Raw genomic sequence first — 26,926 nt, 5'->3', positions numbered from 1 at the left:
CTCTTTTATCCTATATATATATATATTTATTTATAGTAAAATAAAGCTCTGCAGTTAAGACTAAATTGTATATGTCCAAGAACCTTTTCTGCTATTTGTACATAAACTTTTAAGTGTCTAATCACCCGTCAATTGTAATACACAGTTGTCTGTGTATATAAATATATAAAAGTTTAAAGAATAAAGAGTAATGTAATATGTATAAGAAAAGTTTTATTCCATACAGTAAGAAACAGTCTTGAGATTATAGACAAGTTGAGTAGACGAACATTAGTCGAGAATTCAGGAGACATTTGTCCTTATGTTATTGCTGTTAGCTACTCTAGTAGACTATAAGATTCAAACGACCTCGGTAAATTCTAATAAGGATAAACTTTATGAAAACTCGAGATAAACACACCTGCACTGCTCATTCAATTCAATACAATGCTCATTGATTGATTATTTATATTTTTTTAATTCTTATTTTAAGAAAACATAAATCTTATTCTTCATTTAATCAACCATGAGTTATTTAACAATTTAAATTATTTTAAATCTTTTTAATAAATTTAACTACCGATAAAATAAATTGAAATTTTTTTTTACTAAATTTAATAGTCAATAAAATTGTACTCGTGGTTAATTTATCTAATTGACGGTACTTGGTTGTATTAAACAAAAAAAAAATAGTAATGATTATAATTATCTTTACCAGTCTTTCCTTCAGTGCATTGACAGTAAAAACCGCCAACACGATCAATGCAAGTGGCGCCGTTGAAACAAGCCGCGGTGTTACAATCATCGATATTCATGCTGCAGTCAGATCCGGTCCAGCCGTTAACGCAAATGCACGAGTAGCTTCCATGTGAATTGGTGCAGGTCGCGCCATTGCGACAGAGCGAAGGACGTACTGAGCACTCGTCAACGTCAGATTCACACTGTGGTCCTGTAAATGTCGGCGGACATAGACATGCGTACTCATTAACTCTGTCCACACATGTTGCTCCGTTTTGACAAAGATTTCCTATGCAGTCGTCGATGTTTTCTTCACAATGTTGACCTCGGAAGCCTAAAAAAAAAAAAAAAATTCATTAAATAAAAATTATTTCAATTAAAGATGAGATCACTTGATATATTTTCAGTAGATTCCATAGAAATCTAACTATTGCATTTGTCCTCATGACGGAATTTTTGAAAAATTTTGCTACCTCTGCTCGACGAGCTGAGTCAAGAAATACATTTGGTTCAAAAGTTTACGTATGTGTGTATTTATATATATATTTATATACGATAGAACGTGGCTTGTTATGACGATAACGTCTACAATTCTTGATCTCAATGAAACTCAGCACACATTTTCTGTAAACTGTTTTCAAGATCAAGTTCGAAGATGAGCAAAATCGGTCAATTAGTTTAGAAGTTGCAGCATTTTTTAATTTTTAAATTTTCAAAATGTCAAAAGTTCATATTTTTACTGATTCTTTGTTCAATAACTTTTGAATCTGACAACTTATCGAATTTCTTCAAATTGCATCTGAAAGCTCGTTAAATAAGCTTTAATTTTCATGCCTATATGTATGCCTAGACCCAAAGAAAATACTTATCTTACTACTCATTAAATGAAATTTTGCTATTGCATTCGTTTTTGATGATGTTCAAAAAAACTTTTTTGGCGGCTTTCCCAATGCCTCTGATTCTGGCTATACACTTTTTACATATATATCTATTTATACATATAGAAATCATGAAATCTACTTCTATTTCGGCTGCCGAATGGCCTTTTTTATTTAAAATCAATTATCAGGATAGACAAATTAATTATTAACATTAACTGCTTGATGTTTTAATCAAATAAATTGATTTTATTTAAATTAAAAGTTTTTTTTTTTCAATCTGCGAGTTGTATACAATTGAGTAAAGTAATCAAGCTAAATAAATTTATTTGGTTCATCGAACCTTGACAGCTTCACTGTCATGACCGTCACAATAAAAATCAAACCGTGAAAATTGAATGTCAGTTTTAATTGGAAGCAAAAAGAAAAAACTTTAATGTTTGAACAGTAATTTTTTTTCTTCTGGGTGAAAATTAAAAATTATTTTTGGATGCTATCGACATGCTGAGGAAGGAAGTGAATTAACCGCAAAATATAAACGGGATTTGATAAGAAAAGCGGGTGTTGAATTGATAAAGATGAGAGTTTAATTTTAATTTCCCCTCATGTGTATTTACTTACTACTTATTTATATGTATATATGATGAATGTATGTATATATTAATGTGTATATGGTAGTTACAATGTATTATAAAGTGTAATCATGGTTACGATAGCAAGAACGTGGGAAACAAAACCGCGAAAGTCGAGAAGATAACGAGGAAATGATACCTTCCTTCCTACCGGTTTCCGGCTTTGTTGCTTGAATGAACTATATAAGAATACCTATTTTTATAAATATATATATATATTTTTTTTTTCTTCATTTGGTTATGTTTATATTAATTTTTATATGATACGTGATATGTGATATATGTATTTGTTAGTAAGTGTTATAATTATTAAATTATATACTTTTATTTTTTATTTTAATTATCCCTATTCTCACAAATAAATAGACTTGCGTGAAATAATATAATAATTAACAAGCTAATTTTGCAGCAATACGCTCGCTCTCACGTGTTCAAACTCCGCGAAATTTATTCCAAGTCTTTGTTTTTTTTTTATTTAAACTTAATATTTTTTCCATGTTTTGTGTATATATTTTACTCACTTCTCACGTCAATCTGCTCAATCAGTTGTTATAGATAATTAATTGGTTCACACTACGAAAAAATTGGTCGTGAAAAGAAAGTTTTTTTAATTTGTGAGAAATTTTGTGACGAAATTACTGAAACTTTTTTTTCTCATCATTTAAATTATTTTACCCGCTAAACTATTGATTCTATGAGAAAGTTTATTACTACTTTTTTGTACACAATTTAATTGCCTACAAAAATGGTCCTTATTAATTTTGACCTAGAATCGATAGCTTACTCGTAATTATAATTTAAATTTAAAAATAAAATTTTACTCCAATTTTACTGATTTCCAATCGTTGAATTTAAATTCTGATAAAACTATCAGAGATATGACAAAAATATAAGAGATCATTTTTGTAGAGAATGAAATTTTCTGTAAAAAAGATCTCAATGATTATAAGCGTGAAATGATTAGTTAAAAAACTGTAGGCATTTAAATAAAAAAAACGATTATAGATAAAAAATTAATGAAAAAAAAACATCTGATTTGGAAGCAAAGTATTATTAAGTAGAATGAATAAAAAAAAATAAAGAATAAGAATGTCTTGGCCTTAGTGGGTGATGCATACCTCTCGTGGTCCATAGTTAGCTTCTAATGGCCCGCATAATTTATACCCGATAGGGCAACTTAACTATCCAATCCCCTATATGTCTACACACATACTCACATACTCAAATAAATTCTATACATATATATACAGTATCAACACATCATCTAACTAATATAACGTGTGAGACAAACTAGTGTAAATGTAGTAGAGAACTCGATACCATACACTCACTCAACTACTTAAAACTATTTCTCTCGTGCTCCTGCGGGTCCACGACTTTATTATACAACCCAAGCTTATAAGACAACATTAATATTAACGCCGACAAATTTTTTTTTCATTTTTGTATACACAAAAAAAATCACCTATGGCACATTACAGCTCGTTTTTATTTTTCGTATTTATTAGGGTGGTCGTTAAAAATTAAATTTTCTCAGTCGCGTCATAAGAAGCTTCTTTTTAGTGAAAAAATACATGGGGAATTTCGTTTTTTCTTTTTAAGTAAAAAGAACACGTGTCTCAAGACGATCAAAGTTCATTTTTCGATACAATCGCGGTTTTTTTTAAATATCTTCATAAATACACATTTTATAAAAAAAATGAATATGACCTTTATTGTCAAGAATTTAATTCCCTACAAAATTGTTCCTATGATTTTTTCCTTTAATCTGCATATTTCATGAGATATTTAAAAAAAAACCGCGATTGTATCAAAAAATGAACTAATGAAAAATGAAATAATTTAAAAAAATTACTAAGTTGACTTGTTATAATTTTCTAAAAATATTTATTTAAATACCGGTAGTTAAAGTTATTGTTTATATAAATTAAAAAGTCTTGCACGATTTACAAAACCGGGTCGAATCGATTCTCATGACTATCGATACACAATATAAAACCGGTAAGAACAAAAGACACCGCTTTAATGCCAGTCACTATCGCACATATTTGCCCGCGAATTCGTTCCAAACTTTTTGCTAACCCAATAATCCTTTTATTATATTTTACTTTTTTTATTACTTTGTATACAAGCGACTCAAAAACTAACAAACAACAACACTAAACTATTAAATTACTGGCTATAAAAATTAAATCCATTAATAATCAAAGTGACTATCAATTTCTTAGCATATTAGTTCTGCATCGGAGATATTTACTCCAATAATTAAATAAATGTAACAAGTACACAAGGTTCAAAAAATTAAAAAAATCCAATAGATGTTATTTAGAAAAAAATAAATTCATTTTTTTTTTTAAATGGAACGAATATAAGGAAAGAGAATCTGCACTAATAATGCTCGCACCCTTATTTCCATAACCTTATTCTTGTCCTCGAGAACAATTCTTTGAAATAAATTTTTTTTAGCTTTCGATTTTATTTATCAGGTATCAGGTTGTAATGTATTGGGAATTGGACATTGAGCATTGGGCATTGAGACCCACAAGGCCTTATAAACGGTTAATATACAACGTCTGCAGAAAGTATTGGACCGAGAGTGTATAGGCGATGAAAGAAAAATAAAATAAAAATAATAATCCACAATAAAAGAATGGAAACAAAATCGAATTGAACGAGACAAAAATAAAAAAGTATTAAAATAAAATAAATAAATAAATAAATAATCTACGAAGTGTGCTCTGATGGTGAAGAAGGCGTAGGTGCGTCGGACGGAAGAAACGAAACCCGCTACTTATAAATCAACGGCGGTCCCCCATAATTGCGATTGTCCGTAGTTATTCAGCTTCTTCCCTCTACTCCACTCCACACCACACTATATATATATATATATATACATATATGTATTATGTATTATTCTTCTCTCTCTTCACCGACATCTTATCCCACCCGTTTATCCTCCTCCCACCTTCTCATCCTTCAGATCGACTACATTACACGGCATCCCTCGCGATTCTAGACCGTTCTCTTTCAACTCACTAAATAAAACCGATCCCGCTTATGTTACATTGCATTAGTAGCCTGTAGACTGAAGACTTGTATTGAGTATTGCGCACAAAAGTACGCATATGTTATGGTTTGTTACAGATAGACACTCTAAGTATCCCAGTATCCATCGATGCATGTGTAGGTTTTTTATTTCTATATATATATATGTATTTTTTTTCTGTTTAAAAAGACCTTATGGTCCATTCGTGTAAGATGTATCGAGTATGAGATTTTTTAACTTGATTCCGCACTCACGGAGTAGTCACGAGCCTGTACAAAAATATTTTAGAACTGTCGGACGCATGCTTTCCTTCTTTTATTTATTTATTTTTTTTTTTCATTCCTTCCGGTTCTCGTGGAACAGGACTAATGGCTTCAAAGGATTTTATTTTTTTATTTAAATCCGTGTTTTCACAATATGCCGAATTTTTTTTTTGTATCAATAAATTTTCAATTTACGATAAAAACCTATCGATTGTAATTTCATTATTTATGACTGTATTCAAAAGTCATTTAAACTTTTTCAACTTCATTGCAAATTTTCAAAAAAAGGAAGTTATTGGTTTCGGTCCGATTTAAAAAAAAAAATTTTAATACAACACTTGAAAGTCTTCTCTATATTTTTTACTCCGAATCCATATAAAAAAATTTATCCTGATTTTTGTATCACATTGTATCCATTGATTTGATCTACTTTCTTGAACATCCTCACGTTTTTTTAACAAAAGTGTTTTTATTTTATTTGTATCCGACATCCCTTCGATACCTAAAATATAATTGAAAATCGTCGTATAGAATTTTATTTGCCGAATTCTCGTGGATGTTTCGTAAATTCTTTTGACTGAAGAGTGGAGTGCGGAGATCCGTATAGAAGTAGAGGAGCATAATCCCAAACCACATCTCTGCTTGTATCGAAAACCTATTGGGGTGTCTTTCTTGTTTAATATTTTTTGCTCTCACTATTCCTCCAGCTAACCAGCAACAGCAACAGGACCAGCATCAGCATCACCGGCACCAGCATCTCTACCTTTCTCTCCCACTACACAAGCTCTCTTGTATAGATAAATTTGTGCGCGTGCACGTCCATAGACACGTACACATACACGTGGTGATTCACATATGTATAAAAGTGTCGGGTTATACACTACACCACCGCTGAATATACATATATATATATTGTACAGAGCACGTCTATCTTTTTTCATCTCAACAGTCCTCTCTTTCTCTTTCATTCTTTCTCTCTCACTCAAATACACGGGATTAATATCGCGGTCTCTGTCTTACTCAAGTATTTATATTATTTTCTCTGTTATGTTGTCCCTGTCAAACACGCTTAGAGAGAGAAAAGAAACGCCTCTTGGTCGGGATGAGGTGTGGCAACGTTGCGAGAGCGGGTGTGCGTCCTGAGGCGGCCCCGATAAATGGTGGGGACTGTGGGAAAATTCTCATGCCGCTGACTATGGTTAACAGTGACTCTCAATCTAGGACTTTTTTTTATTTTTATTATAAAATAATATTAATAAATATAATAAGACCCTGCCACAAATATTGTTTATTAATTTAAACAATTCTATTATCAACCAAACGAATTTCGTTTTAAATTAATGGGACTTTGGAGTATAAATACGGAAAAATTCATTTTTTGCAGAAGTTAATGGACAGAATTAGCTGTAAATATATGATATTTTTAAAATGAAAATGTGAAACACTGGTACAGTTTAGTCGTTCAGTTTGGAGTTAAAGTAAGACACTAATAGTACCACATAAGGCCCAGTGTGCTCAATACAAGTAAAGTGTATGTATAAGTATAAGGTTGACTTGGGTCTCTCCCTTCCTTTGAGACACGAGTATGGCACCGGGTGGCCACGAGACTCACCACGGGGGTGCTACCGAGGACTATAGATTTTTGAGCCTTTTAAAGTTTTGCTGATCCTCAAAATAATGTTTATTTTACTCAACTTTAACTTTAAGTTTCAAAATTCCCGATGAAATTTTTATTAATAATATTTAAGAAAGTTTAGTTTATTAATAAGGCCTGAGACACGATTGAAAGAGGTTTAGCCTACTCTAGCTTTTGATCGCTATCCCTGTTCTCTATTTATGGTATAATCATTTCAACGTGATATTTAGTCCTCGTTAAAGACACCTAATGGTCTACCATACCTTTTTTAACAAACTAAATATATATATAATATCATACACTGTACCATGGATTGTGTTGTCTACATGTATAGTTATATTTATAAATATATATAGATATATGTACATATACATTAACGACAGTGAGGAAGAAGTCGATTGCGTTTAAATTTCTCGCGTTAAATTGCTTCCGAAAGTCGTTAATCTTTAATAATTTTATTATTATTCATTTATTAAACATAAAGTTAAATATTAATATATAAAAGCCTATAAATAATTGAAATTATTTAAATATGTATACTATAAAAAATTTGCGGTGTGAACGCGGATTAAATCCGGAATGAATGCGGAGCGGATGACTATTTATTTATTTAATCCCCTCGGAGTTAAATTTACTCCGGGGAGTTTATTTTAATATTCAAACTCAGTAATATTCAGATTTAAATAGACTCCGAATTAACTCCCGATTTTTTACAGTGTAATGGTAAAAAAAAATAAAATAAAATAAATATAAGACACGAGTTTAGTAATAAAATGTATGGTGGTCTTGGCCTTGATCAGTCGTCTGCGATTTGACATTTGGTGAATTTAATTAAATAGAAGTCTATCGACGAATTTATAACCATATATATATATATATGTGTGTATATATATGGATGGATGGATGGATGGATGGTAGTGAGCGGATCGGTTTTAAGGTCCTTTGATGGCGGTTGTTTTGAGAAAGACTGAAAAGAAGAACGGGCCCTTGACAAAAATATGTGGAGATTGCGGATTGCAGGGCATGCCAAAAGAGAGCCAGACACTAAAGCAGTTTAAGATGAGGGAGGAATTGGATAGGGAGCCCAGGATAGTTGAGTAGCTAAAGAAACGACGGTTTTTAGAGTAAAAAGACTAACAAGGATGGGTAGAGGGTAAAAATAATATAAATAAAATAAAGATTTTTGAGAATAAGGATAAGAAAGAGTTTAAAGTTTAAAGAGGATAAAGGATAGAATGAGAGTGAGTTGATCGACAAGACGAGTTGAGAGAAGAAAGACAGTCTAGTGAGCGGCAACAGGTATAAGACAATCAACAGGTTGTTTTCGCATGCCGGGCCGTCTTTAAGGCATGCCAACTAGTCTCTTGTTCATTCCCGTTGGCCACCAATGCGGGAGTAGAGGGAGTTTTGCCAAAGACCGACATTTTTAAATGAAAATATATTTTTAGTTGGTTTTTATGTAAAAGGACCTCGAATAAGATTTTTAAAAAATAAAAAATGTTAATAATAATAGTAATGAAAATATATTTTGTGAGAAATAATTATTCGAGATTAGACTCATTCATTTTTATTTACTGAAAAGAATGAGTTGCTAAAGGGTTTATAAGATTTAACGATAGACTAAACAGGCTTACTTGTGTTTTTTAAACACATGATGTTTAGATTTAAGAACAATGGAGAACCTGTTCAACTGTATTGTATTATTTATTTATTTATGGACCTGAGATGTGAGTAATAAATAACTAAAAATAAAATTTTGTGGTTCATATATGAAATTTAATACTTGTATTTGTTAATAAAATAAGAGTTTGCTGTAATAATTTGATGTATATCTATATCTATATATGTTTATAGAAAAAAAGAAAAAGAAGAAGGGTTTTCTTGGGCGATTTGAGATGACCAAGACATCGATCCCGTGAGACAAGATGTTTCCAGGTCGACGGTCTGAAAGACTTGTCGTCATATCGTGGTCCAGTGGTGGCTGTGGCTTAGCAGAAAATAACGAATGAACAAGACAGTATAGACGATGGTATTGCGGTTGGTCTTGCCGCATCATACGATACTTTAAAGATTAAATAAAATAATAAAAGTTAGTAAAGACCAAGTAGAGGATAGATTTATCGTGATTCGCGTATATATATAGAATGAATAAGTAAAAGTAAAGTAAAGAAATATACGAATATAAGATGAGACGGAGACGCTGAGAAGTTGGAAGAAAAAATAAGAAACAAAGAGGAGAGCCGGTGTCAAAACAAGAACCCGTAGGAGGTTTATAAGAGAGAAGTGAGTGCTATCACGCCCGCTTTATCTTGCCTCTAAAGAGCTTGAGAGAATGAGACGGACTTGAGAATCGAGACACACATACACACACACCCATATATATTTAAATGTATATGCATGTGTATGTACACCTGAGAGATTCTATAGTCTTCTAGGCTCTCCAAACACACTATTCTTATTTTAAAGTTTATTATTTTTATTTTATTCCTACTCCAACTCCAAGGAATACGTTTTAGTCAGTGGGTTTATGGCGAGACCCTCTGTTCTCTAGCTCTTTTTTACTATATAATATATCTACTCTCAACAGGACTGACTCAAGTACAAAAGTGTGGGTGTGCCCTTGGTCATTTACATATATGCGTACTCAGTACTCAAGAGTCTACTCTATAGCTTCACTTATTTTAATACGTCGATCAACTTGTACATTATTATCATTACTACTTTTTTCTTCTTCCTTTACGTAAACTTTTTTTTATCTGTTAAATTATTTATAATAAATTTTTTTTCAAGTTTCAATCCGTGACTAATTAACTAAATATCACATTAAAATATTGCGCAAACGGTTGAAACAGGCGACACAGAAATTAACATCCGATTGAAATAGATTATAAGAATTTCACTTAAAGTCTAAAGTAGTCTGTAGTCTAGATTAAAGAATCTCATAGTAAAGGCACGAATAGTCGAGTTTGTCTTATATTAAGTTGGCTAAGAAATGAGACAAAGTGAGAGTTAAAGTAAGACAATATATATATATGTTTAAATCGTTATCCTGATACTTAAACATTACTAGTGTTCAATAGACATCATGAGATCGTGAGAGGGCGTGTGAATGCGTCAGTTAACTAAAACCTGGCCCTTGTAAATTAAATACTCATAAATCAATATTATTTATTATTTAATATTGATTTTATAAATAAAATAAAATAAAATAATAAATATTTATTATAATTTACTAAGTTATATATATATATATATATATATATATATATATATATATATATATATATATATATATATATATATATATATATATATATATATATATATATATATATATATATATATTTGTGTTACAAAGAGCAAGTCATAGGGAACACAGTCATGGGAAATATTCGAGAAAGAAATAAAATAAAAAAAAAAGAGATGAAGGAGAAAAGCAAGGGTTTCGGTTCGACATATCAGCCCGAGGTGGTCACGAGTCCTCTGGAGAGGGCCCACTAGAGTGGGTGGGACCCCCTTTAGCATCGTGATCTTTTTCTTTACCTCATTCTCTCTCTTTCTTTATTTATTTATCTTTTTCTCTTTCGTTCTTAAAGCCCTTCCACGGCATTCAACTGAGCCCCCACCCCCTCTTCCCCCTCCACAGCGAGCTACTCCGCGACCTCCCACTCAGGTTAAACGTCGAGTTGAAGAATCGCTTGGTAATCTTACCTCGCTATAGCCGGTTATATCTGCACGCGGATTTCCACCTTTCAAAGTGAGGTGACAGTCGCGGTTTAGTCAATAGAAAATATAGTGGGAGTACTTTGAGGGTATCGAGGAATATATAATCACTTGCGACATCTTATTGTCTATTTTTAATTTAAATATTTTTTTTTTTTTGCGAAAAGAAATTTAATTATTTAAAAAATTAATTTAAGTCACTAATTATTATGTTCTTTAACACTAATTTAACCCACAATCTCAGCAATTTAATAACGTGCGTGTTTTTTTTGCCCAAACTACCTGATGTAATTACGGTAATTTTATTATTACAAAATATTTCACTGATTATGTAGTCGCTAATTTATGTGTTTTTTTTTTATTTTTCGGTTAACGGTTAAATAATTATTTTCAAGCAGGAAAAAAAAAATGTTGAGGTCAATAAAAATTTAGCGCCGATATTACAATAAAAATATGTACATATATAATTTGATATTGAATAATAGATATTGATCAGAGATTGATAGTTGACTGAAAGGCGTGAGTAATAAAGTGTCAAAGAGACGATGGATCTTAGCACGAGGTGAAAAATGGATTTAAGCTCCTCCTTTAAAGCAAACTCTACAGTACAACGAAACTTATTTGTAAGTAAAGGAGTGCCTCGTGACTTGCAGACTCTAAGTCCGCTTAAAGTTAAATCAAGTTGCAGAGAGAGAGGATAAAAGTTATGTCGGTATAAGATGACTGAGTGAATAAATAAATAAAAATAAAAAGTAGCTTTGTTCTAAAGTTAAGTAAAAGTAAATTGACCGACCGACACATGTGAGGGCACTTATAACCTCTCCTCACTCTTACCCTTGAAAAACATCAAGAGAACCAGATGAAGATGAAGATGAAGAGGATGAAAAGGCTCTTATACTTAAAGTTTGAGAAAAAGCATAACTAATTTACCGGAAATTGTCTACATTGTTTTTTATTTTTATTTTTTAGGATTCATTTGCACGTAATAATTTTTTTTTCAACTAAAAGCTTTTGCTTTATCATCGATTGATTATATTTATTTTTTGTTATGGATAAAATAAAAATATAAATATTTAAGTGATGCTGAATATTCGTGTTTACGATACCCCAATATCCTTCTCTCTGTTGTGAATAAATTTACATAGAAATTACTACTTCTATTATTTTTTAGTATCTATAGAAACATCCAACGTCCTTTCTCTTTCATTTATAAATCGTTAGTATTCTTTAGGAAATATATATATATTTATATATTATGAATTATGAATATTATTTATCATTTATTGAAATTAAATATGACTCACTGAGGAATTCAAACGGCTGTAACATTTAAACTATTAAATTTACGTTAATGGCCCATAGGATCATTTTTTTATGAAATTTAATAAACTAAAAAATTATTTATGTTCATTTTAACTCAAACTTTATTATTTTAGACGGGATATTACTTAGAAGATTAAAAAATATTTTTTTATAGTTTATTTTTAATTTTTTTTTATCACCGGTCCTACTATTAAAAATGCGATAAAAATATATCGAAAGAAATTTTCAAATTTAAAAAAAAAATCCTCAGATCCAAGTGTTTGCAATAAATTGTTTGGACGTTAGTTTTTTGGATAAAAATTAAAATTAAAAAATATGTCAGTGAATATTCTAAAGAATATATATATGTAATTATTTAATGGTATGTTATAATGCAATAAGAATAAATGAAAATGAGACAAGAGAAATAAAACTAAATGTAATAAGAATAAGAAGAAACATGGATGCCAAACAAGTTGCCGAGTGACTTACGTGTCCACGTTATGATAAATAAATCTACGCAACGCATTATGCGCCGGCTTTCTCACTGTCTCACTACATGATTAATGTACACATATATAAGTACAACCTCCACCACCTCCTACTTGTTCACAAGCTTAAAAAATAAAACTCATTAAACCTTAAAATTCCCTTTTTTTTCGACATTAAAAAATTTCCTTTTAAATTATTTTTCTTAAAAAAAAAATGTTCCAGACAACTTTATCGAATGATGCTGGAGTAAGTCGTTAAGAATATCTGGTAATTAAGGTAGATAGAGATCTCGTGGTGTAAATCGCAGTAAAAGACTTAAACTTGGTCTCTTCTCGGTCGTATAAAATATATATACATATATATAAGAATCTTGGAATATATATAGTATAGTATCGATGAAGTAAAGCCAGTAAAGGAGACTCGAGGAGTGTATTAAAGTCGGTGGATTACAAAGAAAATAAGTAAGAGAGATGTGATGTAAAAGGGCGGGGGTGGAGGTGGGAGGTATATCTGCATCTCGGAAGTCTCTTTTATAAAACGTACGATAGAAATAGTATAGTAGAAAGAACGTCGAGCAAGCAACAGAACACAGCAAATAAATCAGATCGACGGAAAAGTTTTCTCGAATAGAACGCATGAGAGAGAACTATACAGAAATCTCTGATTTGCTTATATGTATATGTATGTATTATATATATGTAGTCGATACAACAACTTGGTTATACTACTTGCTTATACCCGTCTCTTACTACTGCTTTGTCTTTATCTATTTAACGCGTATATTTATTTATCTAACTCTTTCTATCCCTTGACCTATGCATCTCGCGGTTAAACGCGTGGGTTAACGGAAACCGTTACAGAATAAATTCCGACAGGGACTCCAAGTTCGATTCATCAAAATGTCTTTTAATTTATACTTTATTTTTGGTTAACATAAATTCTTGACAACTTGAGGATTATCGTTCGTTAAATCAAAGTATTTCGCTAAATCTATTTTATTTTAAATCTTAATACAGCAAATCAATTTTTTTTTTTTTTTTATCTAATGACAAGTAATAAATTGGTTTGAATATTTTGTATAGATATTGATTTCATTTGAATTAATTTATAATTTATTACTGTCAAAATAAAGTAAATAATTTATTATATTTAAATATATAAGTAGATAAGACAATAAATTATTATTTGTATTAATGTTAATTAAATATATATGAATTTTTTTTAGTTTTTATATAAAATACAAGTAAAAATATTGTCGCTAGGGTTTTCAAGGGTCAAAATCGTGTTCCAATTAAATGTCCAAGCTTCAATATATATATTTAAGAAAAAAAATTAACCACGTTAGTAACTTCCTAAGATGCTGTAGCTTCTAATAGGGACCGATAGTTCTCTCAAGATATCGCGGATAATATATATATGTATATATATATTAAGAAGTGGGGGAGTATAAGAAAGGTAACGACACAGGGGTAGTTGTATTACTGGGTATAGAAGAGATAGCAAATAAATAGTTGGAGCAAAGAAAACGTGGTCCTCGATGACGAGATTAACGGTGTCCTCTTCATTTAATTCGCTAATTAGCTACCGATTAAATTTAATTTGAAACCTTGATGAAAGACGGCAAGTATTTTTAATCATTAATTTCAAACATATGTGTAATATTAACGCGTAAGACATTGTCGCAATTAAACTCGAGTTATTATAAAACCTCGTGGGATGATGATTCATGATAAGACGCGTGTGCGTGTCAGACTACTGGCTACTTGGACAATTTGTCAGTAGTCGGTAGTAATGAGTACTGAAGATTCATTTGTAAGACTGAGACTTGGTTACTTGATACTGTGTAGACATTACGTAGTCATGGAAGAATTTTATTAATAAATATTGCGCCCAAACCCTTTTTTTTAAAGAATATCTTAAATCTTGAGTTAAAATGATAATATATACTAGGGTCACTCGGTTTCCCCATTTGCCTAACGATCTTACTATCTTTTGCATCGCGAAATAATGAAATTACGCTGTAAGCGAATAACCTCGAGTACACTAAACATGTATACATATATATATTATTTGAGTAAAAGAGAAAGACTTAAAAGAGTGGGAGCAATAATCTGACCTCGACAATGAAAAAAAAAAAATTATAAAAGATGACGCGGAAGATAGTCGAGATTTATCCGTAGTCCATTGAAAAACAAAAGGCCAATTGATATATACCGAGTATATATATATAATTTTTTAAAATAAAAATTTATTTATTAAATTTAATATAGACTTAAAAAATATAATATATATATATTTAAGTATAATGGTGAGTTAAACGAGTTTTAAGTTTACAAAAACAGCCCGGACCACGTTTATGGGAACACGAAGGCGCCGAAGCCAGAGGTCAAGGGATTTCAACGGGATATGACCTCAGTAAAAACAACTAACGTAACTACTTGCGAGCGTTGGACAGTCACCGTATATTATATAGTATCTATATATATATATTTATATAAAACCCCACGTACTGGCACCACGCAGGGCTATTGTTTTTATCTACACTACAATGATACTTCAGATGTTGCTGCTGCAAATAATCCTTACTTTATATTTATATCATTTCCTTTATATAGTATTAAGACTAAAAATTCCAAAGATATTTTTAACTACACGCAAAAAAAACAAATAATAAATTTCATTCGGATTTTCATTAATTTTTATTGTTTGAACAATAAACCCGCATTAAAGAAGGTTATCCGGGTCAAAAATAAAACTTGATTTAGAGTTGGTTTACCAAGTCGAAATTTGGAGCCGTTTTTCACAAGACAAACTCGACTTTTTTTTACGGAGGTATGAAATATATTAAGTTTTCTCCTTGGTTTAGACTTAACTGGCTTACTTAGTCACGATTTAAGACGAAAAAGTTTAAATCAAGTCGAAATTGACTTGGTTTAGACTTATTCGACTTAAAATGTAAGGCGAAAAAGTCTAAATCAAGTCGAAACTGACTTGATGTAGACTTATTCGACTTAAATTATAAGTCGAAAAAGTCAGAACTAAGGTGAAATAATTTTTATATATTAAGGTGAAAGTAAGGCGAATAAATGACTTTTTTTCGACTTGGTTTAGCAAGTCAAAAGTAATGTGAATGACTATCGTGCTCAAAGTAAAGACGAATAAGTTGAAACTAAGATGAAAAAAGTTCAAAAAGTTGAAAAAAATTAAATTTAAGTCGAAAAAGTCGAGATCTTATAAAAAAATCGTCGGCAAATCGATAACTTCAAAAGAAAATAAGACGAAGCGAGCCTGAATCAAGTTTTATTTTTGATCCGGGAATTCATAAATAATATAATATTGAAAGCGAAAAAGTATAAGAGTGATTCTCTAAAATATATTGATATAAATTGTTAATTTTTATAATTCATTTTCGTGCGCGTATTGTTTGTAGTTAAATATTTATACATAAATATAAAAAACAATAAAATGAAAAATTGATTAATGACAAAATTAAAATAATATAATACTTAAGAATTAAAAAGGAAAATAATAATAAAATAAATAATGAGGAAAAATGAGTGAATATCATAAGTGAAGGTAAAAGAAAGACACGTGAAGGTCTTGGGCAATGCCAATATATATGCAAATAATTCCTGATCGTTATTCAGATTCGACGAGGCATTGAATTAATCCAGATTTATATCGATGTTACTGCCCAGCTGGGGTGTAATCGCGCTGGTTATATACATTTGTACATATAATGCAAATACGTATCTTCTTATTATAATTTTACTATTCCTATACCATACTACCATTATTAATACTTAATCATTATCAACACACAAAACATATAAATTCATAAGTAGCCTTAACATAATGGTAAATGGCTACTTCCTTATCCTCAACATATATATCAATAAAAATAAATTTAATAATAAATTATAATTTATAATTTAAAGACAAGTTTTGTCACACCTGAACAAGTTTATGATTTTAAAAATAATAAAAATTCAAGGTCGAAAAATTAATAACCAGTTAAAATTTTTATAAAATTATGCAAATTTTAATTTTTATTAAATGGTCAATTTTAAAAATTTTTTTTTTTTTTTTTAAGGTAATGAGAATAATGATAATGATAATAATAATAAATATCTCGTGGGATTTTCATGCAAGTGCGTCACGTGAAAAGTGGACGATGGAGGCGAAGAATATACTCCTCGCCCCAGGAGGTAACTTCCGAGGCTAAGGTCACGTTCACAGCCCAACTACCGGTATATATAATACACACGACGGTATGAGGGAGCGTATAGTATAAGAAAATAACTAATACCAAGACTGCTACCAAGTATACTTTTGTACCTCAGTACCCTCAGTACTAATACTCTCGACTAAGACTTATTTTCTCTCTTGTCTGCGTGGTATGCAAAATCACTGTAGCTTCTAGGCACATACTTTTACGTATCTTATATACCGCGCACTAAACTTCTGTACTCTATAGCTACTGTAATAGTTTAACAACGGATAAATAAGTAGACGTACTTTTCTCCACGGCTTCTTTACTCATAAAAATAAAAAAAATTTTATCAAACGAAAATAAAAATCTTTTTCATCATAATCATCACCATCTACTCAACTATAAAGATGTAACTGGATCCTGGACTGTACAACTATAGAGTATAAAATATATAATGGAGCATATACTTCCTAATGTATAAAGAGACCAAGAAATATATATGATACAATAATACAGATCTGGTTCTCTTTCTCTCTACTCTACAACCCACGCGGTATTTTTTTAAATTTATTAAATATTTATTCATACCACCCATGATACCGATATCATGCCCTATAGTATTCTATGTTACGATATTATATTATATAAAGCCTTGGCCAGCGGAAGACTAATAACAAACAGGATAAGTATAAAAGAAGAGGAACTAAAACTATATGATTTGCTTTGCTAAAGTTTATGTATTTCTGCACAACGATTATCCGTCACTGTCCTGACGACGTCACGGAAACCTTGCGGGTGTTTTAAGAAACAATTCAGTGGTTTAAGATTGCTATTGTATTGTCCATTGTATTTTCTGCATATATATATGTATATATTTATGATGCTGCATTTCAAATTTAACACAAACTATACATAAGTGGCGGAAGAACAGACTGATGGTTGTTAGTAAGGTGCTGGCAGGAAGAAACACGTGAGAAAGTCATTGAAAACTAATACTTTCGCTATTAACAAAATTTTTTTATTTTTAGCATTCAAAAATTTCATTTTTAAAAATCTATTGATCACAAGCTTTTATTTTTTGCCCCACATGTAATTTTACTAAAAAAATGAGAATTTGATTCGAAAAAAAATAAATTTTCGAAAAGAAAATGAAGAACAAGGAGTAAAACTCTGGATCGGAGTGAATGCAGATTAAAATAAATTCGCTAGAAAAAAAACTCCGTATGCGGGGTGATTTTTTTTACAACTCAAAAATTCCGGGTGACAGAGTAAATTTAGATTGAAATAAAATTCGTAATAACTCTGAACTTGCAATTTTTCACAGTGAATAAGAATTGAAATAAACAATGTATAGTAAAAGTTGGCGGTCTTTAACAAGTGATACCACTGTCTCGATAATCCTGATCGCCTGTTCTCTGTGCTACGCAGTTTATGCTCGCGCAACGACATAAATCTAAGCGCGGGCGCATAACCACCGCCCGGTTTGCTTCCTCGATAGACGTATATATATGTACTGTCTTAACAAAGCTGATAGAATGTATGAAATAGTAATTTTTTTTCTAGTGGAATAGGGAATAGGCAATAGGTACGTAGACGATATACAACACTACAAGATACTACAATGTACTAGGGAAGTAAAGAGTAAGAGTACTCTACGACGTATAATATAAAATAAAGAAAAGGTATTATATATGTATAAAGTTATGTTGTGTTGTTGGTTGTTTAGTTGCTATGCCACGAGTTGAGATTGAAGAGAAGAAAGAGCTAAGTAGTAAGAGAATATACTGTATACGAGTCCACACGTCTGTTACATTCGCAACGAATAGAACTTGAGACAGCATCTGAGTTCTGAGTGTACTTTCTGTTGTATGTATGTATATATGTATATGTATTTATGTATGAATGTGTACTGTAAATTTTTATTTGTATGTAAGTTGAGGCTATAGTACGGGTATATTGGATAGTAGGGAAAGGAAAGGAAAGGAAAGGAATGTTTATCGACAGGCAATGGGATCCATCTACTGTGAGGTGGAGTTAGTTTCTTACGACTTAAAGCACACCGACTACTTTCCTGACCACCCTAGTTTCACCATTTGCTCATCGCGAATTGGATTCACGGGATTCAATACCTTGAAATGGATATCAATTGTCTTGGAATTTATTCTCAACTATTACTGTTATTACCATTCAAATAATATCCATTATATTTATTTTTTTAAACGGTTATTTCATGATCCTGAAGTTAGCAGATAATTCAAAATTTTCGGATTTCTTTTTCAACAAATCAATCAGAAAAAAAAAACAAAAATAAAAATATGCACATGTAGAGAATTTAAAAAACTCTCAAGTGCAATTTTTTCAAATTTTTTTTTTTTATAATTTACTGTCTAAAATAAAATCCAAAAATTATTAGACGTCTGCTAACTTCAGTATCATGTTATTTAAAATAAATATTTTATTTAAATAACCGTAGCCTTGAAACTACTGACATTAGACAAAAAAAGTTATAAAAAAATTTAAATTTACAAAAAAAAAAGTCCTTTTATATTTTTATGTAAACTTTAAAATTTATTCAGAATTTTTGTTTCAAAAGCTGATAAAAAATTTTACTCCAATTTTTATGATTTGAAACTTTTAACTTGAAATTGTGAGTAAACTATCAAAGATATGAAAAAATTAAAAGAAACCTTTTTTGTAGAGAATTAAATTTTCTACAAAAAAGTTTTCGACACTCAGATACCTAAAGTTAATAGTTTATGATTTATAATCTAAAAATCATTTAAAAAAATTTTAAATAAATTAAAACTTTCTAAAAATAAAATAGTTCTAATTAACAAATAAATAGCGACTAATTTACGTGAATTAATTATTTAAAATCAGTTCGATTTCTAATTACTAAAGTCTCATTGATCTTGTTAACGTCATATAAATACACTAATTTTTATTTAAAAATTTAACGAGTAAAAGTTAATCCCAGAACTCAAGAATTTTTACATCTTTGTACATAAATATTCAACAAGTATTACATATAAATGTATAAATATACATAATAACAGCTTAAGAAAACTCGGAAACTAAACTCAGAGCTACAAATTGAACCATTAAAATTCAAGTAAAAATTTACAGAAACTCCTACAGCGACAAAATAATATTCAAAACATTGAATTCCTTCATGAAAGCTACACATTTAAAATCTACTACTATTTAAATATCCAGCTCACACTCTTTTACGAGTTTATCATACGGCAATTACTTCCAGATATTGACATCCACTGTGATATTTTAAAAGTTAAGTATCTTCTTTACCACTTACTCTCTGATATGATACGATACGATACGATATGATACCAAACGACGAGTTGTAAAGAGAAGAAATAATAAAAGAAAATGATCGTCACCATACACCGGTTTTTCTATCCACTATCCACTAAATTGACCATTAAAAAGACCCAGCAAATAACCGTTCCAAGGATAAATATTATATTTACATGGTGTAAAAAAATCAAACCAACGCAACTGGACTCATTTTATCTGAGTCTATAGCAAGCGAAGTGTTTATTAAGATACTAATAAAAATAAACAGTAAAATAATATGATAAATATTGTTGTTGTTATTAAAAAAAAATATATATTAAGTATAATGGGTTGTAAGAAAAAAAAGTACTTGGAGAAATAAAGACTAAGGTAAGAAAAAAAAATGTAAAGGTGGGGTCGCCATGGTTGTGGTTCGCCTGGGAAACATTTGTATGACAAAACGCATTGTACTGTGCGATTTATATACATATATGTGTGTTGGGTGAGTGTGAGGGGTACGTAGGAGTGTGTGTAAGTCAGTGTGTAGGAGAAGAAGCTACGGTAGAGTGACCCTAGGATACGAATTAACCATCCACCTCGTTGCGCGTGTAATGAAATACTCGAGCGACCCTGTTGAGTGTACCTGTTACTCCGGGTAATCGTTCTCTCCCACTATTTAATACACATATGAGTAAATGAACGCGACTACCGTTTATCATGCGTGTGTCGGACAAGCACAATGTTATGGATTTAGTTTATTTTTTTGTGGTAGTGGGGATTTTAGTATAAGATATTATTGTATATTATATTGGATTGGATTAGATAGAAGATGATGTGATCCATGGCAAGGAACCCGAGACGTTAAAAAGACGTGTTTGATGTTTAAGATGATAGGGGAATTTTGACGTTAAGCAGACTGGAAAGTATAGTACTTATCTTGAATTTTGACAAGAAGGGTCTTGATTTTTTTTTATTCTCCTTAATACTTAAAAGGGATTAGGGATTTCCGGAATTTTGTTGAGGTTTGTTTGATACTATGTGTCATTTATTTTTGGTTGATGTTAGTTTGAGATTAGTTAAAAGCTTGAATAAATAATTAACTTGTTTTTGATAAATAAATTTTTGAAAAGTAGATTTGCAATTTTTTTATGATACTGAAAATAGCCGACGTCTAATAATTTTTGGATTATTCTCCAAGACGATAAATTATAAAAAAAAAATATTTGAAAAAATTGCACCTACAATTTTTTTAATTTCCTAAATGTGCATATTTTTTTTTTTTTTTTATATAATTGATGTGTAGAAAAAAAAATCCGAAAATTGTTGATTGTCTGTCAATTTCAGGATCATATTTTTTTATGGCGCGAGAATAAAAATACGGAAGAAAGTAAAGAAAAAAAGTGTAGATTGAAACACTTTCAATCAAATGGTATTTTTATGAAGAAAATAATATAAAGTATCTTTTTATATATATGTATATGTATATGTTATATACTTTCCGTCATCTTTTGTACATAAATGAGACACGCGCATCCGTTTAATTGTTAGACAGTGCGTGAGAGTAACAGATATGAAAGGAGTTCAAGGCAAAGATCCGTGGGAATTGACCGATACATATTTGGAAAGAGAAATGATGAATTTAAAAAAAAGTACAATTAATCGGTTTGGTGAAATTCCATTACTCAAAAGTCGAAAGAAAGCGATTTGTTATTAAATCAATTGGGTATTTAACAAGATAAGTTTAATTTCACTCAATCCTCACGGCGGGAATTCGATACCAAGTGTCTTATTTTTTTAAAAATAAAATATTTATTTACTCACCCTCTGGACAGTGACATTCGTATTCAAGTTCATTTAATTCGCGACATGATCCACCATTTACACACGGTGTTGGATCACACGGTATGTATTCGTTTTCGCAGTTTTGTCCTGTGTATCCCGAATCGCAGATGCATCTAAACAAAAAATATTAAATTTATATTAATAATTTATAATATGATTAAATCAGTATTATAAACAAGGGATTATGGATTATATAAATATATATAAATAATAATGAAAATACGATTAGTATCAATATAACCGGAACGACGTTAATTTAATTCAACAAACAATACAATGATTGTTTTAATATGCAGATATATATCACATGTCGAAAGATATCGCATGGGATATATCGAGTTTCTGTACAATATCCGTTAACGTGAAACTCAACAAATCAATGGAAATATATCAAACTTTTATTATTTTTCTCACAAGTTTCATATTCGACATTAAATAAAAAATTATTCATTTTTCTTTCATTTTTATTCAAATAAATAATTTTTAAAAATAAGATATAGATTTTGGCGGTTAAATTTTTAAATTCAAATAAATAAAATAAAATCGAACCTCGAATTGACGACGAAGAGAAGAAGTAAAAATAAAATCTTGAGACTCATTTTTATAATAATTTGAGCAACAAGATAATCCACAAAAGATATTCCTCATATTTCAAATAATTTCACAATTAATTCCATTTCCTGGGGGTTTAACACAAAACTGCATTTAACATTCAATCAATAAATATCAAAATAATATATTTATATTATCTACACCGTTATATATTTATCACTTCACTTCACTGCACATCAATTTTAAATAATAATATATTTTATTAATAATCAATAATAATAATAATAAAAATTAATTTAATTATTTATAAATTGATATTGCACCGTCACCACAAGTATACATCCAAATTGCACTATTTTAATAAATAAAATATAATTATAAATTATCACAGTCGAGGCACGAGATCTTTGTATTGTTAATTATTATTTTTTATATTAATATATCGTAATAATTATTTATAATTAACAAAATTCTCTTTACTCTCAATTTATATCGGAACTGTCATGTTCCGAATCGGTACTGCCTCAACATTTTTATTTATATTTTTTTAATTGTACAATTTACTTTTTATCCGTTTTTACGGTTTTCAATTCCGCGTCAACGCGCGGAAAATTATTATTTTTAACTTATGGCGGTCAATTTAAAAAAATTACAATTATCACACAGCGTTTTTTTTTTTTTCACTTTATCCCTCACTCACATTTAAATTTATAACTGTCGTATGCGATAGAATGGAGATGATACTGAGTATAATCTCACTCACTAATATATATGTATATGTGTATATATGTGTGTTTTTTTTTATTTTCTCTCTCGAGGCACCTAAACTCGTTCAAATTGCCTTTATCCTGTATTACAACGTATCAACGTGGTATCCATGATAGTTATAACGGGGGTCGAACACACACTACGTACACTATTAAGATAATAATAGTTGCAATAATAAAAATAGTTATTAATAATGTCAAATATCAATAACTAAACACTGCACATCTGTCACTTTTATCCAAATCATGTAAATTTTAAATATTTATCCAGTGGCGCTAAAGTTAAACTCCGTTTTGAACGATGTACTTTTATAATTAAATTAATTTAATTGTTAATATTAATTATTAATTTAAATAGTGTCAAGTCATATTATAATATTAATAAATCGACTTATTGAAAAACAATAATTATATTTTAAAATAATAATATTTAAAAACCGGCGAGCGTAACAACACGCAAGTGACGCGCTTGGGGTTTCGAGACCGACTAACGCGACACGTTCCCGCGCACTTCAACGAGATGGCGCGTCTGCGCTCGTCTTTCTTCGGGTAACCTCGGAGTTGAGTCCCAATCCCTACTCTCTACTAACTTTTATTTACCCTCTCTTTAGTCCTCTTTGTAACATTATAATATTTAAATTTATAAAATTAACTTTGTTATTGTCGGTTAAGTTTTACTTAACATTTAATTTTCACTTGTTTGTTAGTATTATAAACTAGAGTAAAAATTAAAAGGTGCGCGTAGGGTGAAAAGTTTTCAGGGGGCGTTTTTCAGGGGGTTTATAATGGACAGGATTCTTTCGTCCCCTATAACTGCTTTTTTTTTATGTACATATTGGGGTGTAACTAGAATGGATACGTTTTTACCCTTAACTTTATAAGTTAACTCGGGGTCGTCTTTTAATGTTCTGCATAACATATATGTATATATAACACAGTCACAATCACGGTGGTTCTCATATCTCATAAATTTGAACGGTAAAAAAAATTTATAAACATTTAATATTGTATACATTTAACTTAAACATTTGTAGGTACGTATGTTATGTATGTAAAAATTATTTGAATATTTATCATCTCAACAGTGTGATGTTAAACATTCGAAGCATGTGGTAAGGATTCAAGTGATTAACAAGAATGACAAAATAAACCGGGTAACATGTTTATGCGAATTTAAGATCGAGTGATTCATATTACGTATATATATATATATATTTTGTAATGAAGAAGATATGAATAGTAGACAAGTAAAACGGCGTTGGCGATGAACGCCGAATTGGCCTCGACAAAATATGTCAGGCTGATGCGAATGGAAGAGAACCAGTCTTATATATTATATAGTCCTCTCCCCCTTTGCCTTAATATTTTACTTTGCTTTCAAACCAGACAAGAGTTCTCTTTTCTCGTTGGGCAGTTACAGGGACGGATGCTGATTTTTGTGTCCACTGGCGCCATATTACTAAATTCTATAACTTTTATATATAAATGTATTAGTTAATTAAAAATTGTTTTATTTATTTACATATATTTTTGTCAGTGTACATAATTAATTATTGTCCCCTAGTAGGGCTAATTAATTAGGCACGCGATCGAGCTTCCTATGCCAATCAAGATCTCAGTGTCTAGTTTTAATGGCTACCGACGTGCGAAAGACCTGTTCCTTTACTCTTTTTGCTTTGTATATTCGTCTGTACCTTTTGAATTATAATTTATTTTTTTTTTTTCATTATTATTTATTTTAATCATGTATGTGCAGGATAAAAAGCGAAATACGAGCCTTTAAATTCGATTTGCATTAAATGGAATAGATCAAAGGGTCCTTTTTTTGGTGCTATAGATTTATCTTGGGCCCTTATTCAGAGGCTTTATATTTTTAGACTGAAACATGATCGAAGCTCGTAATTAAGCCTCGATGGATCCAGTTTTGTCATTAGCGGTACAAGTAAAAATTAATACTCAGCCGTTAAAAACTCCTTCACTCATCCTGAGGGCCTCTTTTTACCTCGCCGGCTTTTAAAAGAAAAATAATTATAATAAAAAAAAAAAAATTAGATGATGTTGAATTGCGAAAAATAAAAATATGAGCTTCTATAATATGAAAAATAATAATAATAAAACTTTATGCTGCACACAAATTAATTATGTGTCTTAAAAATATTGCACGCGAAAAAATGAATTATAAAAATTAATAATTGACAGCTAAAAATTTCGAATGTGGTCACAATTTAATATCATTTCAAATAGCAATTTCGTGGTTTTATAGAATAAATTGTAATAATCTTAATTTAAATATTGAAATTTAAAGTTAATATGGAAATAAATCATGTTACAAGTAATAGAAATTACTGTTTGCTATAGATAAAAAAATGAAATTATGATAATTTAATGTTTCAGTATCAACATTCGCTACTTGGAACATTAGTAAAGAAGTAAAAAAAACATTCAGTATGATAAATAAAATTTTCAATGTCGAGCAATTGATTTTATATACAACGTGATATTTAATTAGTACTTTCTTCAAATTGTAGAAAGTATATCTTAAGCGCATAATTTTTTATATATTTATACCTAAAGAATTACTGATGCAACTGTACCTATACATAGCAAGATGAAGTATTTTATCATTTGAAACAATAAAATTTAAAGATCAAGAGTGACTATTTTTTTTTCATATCAATATATTTTAGGGAATCACTCTTATACTTTTTCGCTTTCAATATTATATTATTTATGAATTACCTTTGGTGCGGGTTTATTGTTCAAACAATAAAAATTAATGAAAATCTGACTGAAATTCATTATTTATTTTTTTGAGTGTGGATTTATATGAACTCATATCATCAGGATTTTTTTTGCTACTTTAGGCATTAATACATTTCATATAAATAATAAATACTGTCGATTTTTTTTTTCTCAGTCACAATTACATAATTTTCATTATTATTATTATTATCTAATTATTTAAATAAGTAAATTCTTTCAAGTAATTTATTTATATGAAAATATCTCACGCACTGGACAAGTGATTGAATAAAAAAAAAATAAAACATAAAAAAAAATCAGTAATTAAATAAATAGTTGTATACGGTTGAGAAATAATATTTTTTATAAGTAGTCCATATAAATATATATACATATGTAAACGTAATCACGTAATTCCGTTCTACTTTACATAGAATGTTTATTTTTTTCTTGTATTAGGAAAAAGTTTTTCTATGTAACGTGAAAATTATTCAACAAGGTTCATATTTATATATTTATGTATTATTAAATATTTCTATGTTACAAGTTTTTCTTTAATGACTTTTTTAGTGTAGTTTTGTAAAATCGGTGTATGGTAAAATGAATTTAAAAAAAATTGGTAAAGGCGTTTAATGTTTGATGTTTATTGCGCGTGACGTAATATATAATATTGAGTGAACCAAGTGTAAGAAATATAAATGTAGGAATATAATACGCTTATTGACGGAATGGAACCCAGGAACGAGCGCTTTCCCACCGTAATTGTTTGAATTGAAGCGACCCAATAATCATTACGTCACTTATTGTCATCATTGTTCTTGTTTCGA

At 29.9% G+C, this 26,926-nt stretch overlaps 1 protein-coding gene across 3 annotated transcripts in view; it reads right to left on the bottom strand.

Annotated features, from left to right (window-relative positions):
• The window catches only part of LOC130669157 (neurogenic locus Notch protein), a 152,709-nt gene that overhangs the window by 50,975 nt on the left and 74,808 nt on the right, over window positions 1-26,926 (bottom strand). For 2 of the 3 annotated variants that reach the window (XM_057471900.1, XM_057471901.1), the window contains exons 5-6: window positions 22,018-22,151; window positions 695-1,051 (exon numbers count right to left, since the gene is read on the bottom strand). In XM_057471900.1, the coding sequence (XP_057327883.1) occupies window positions 695-1,051; window positions 22,018-22,151 (491 nt within the window). Of the gene's footprint in view, window positions 1-694; window positions 1,052-22,017; window positions 22,152-22,587; window positions 23,849-26,926 lie in introns of those variants that run through there. The other variant, XM_057471902.1, reaches the window with a different exon arrangement.

Source organism: Microplitis mediator, chromosome 5 (assembly GCF_029852145.1).
Source record: "Microplitis mediator isolate UGA2020A chromosome 5, iyMicMedi2.1, whole genome shotgun sequence".
Classification (NCBI taxonomy): domain Eukaryota; kingdom Metazoa; phylum Arthropoda; class Insecta; order Hymenoptera; family Braconidae; genus Microplitis; species Microplitis mediator.
Note: the sequence above shows the minus strand (reverse complement) of the source record. Positions and strands in the feature narration are given on the sequence as shown.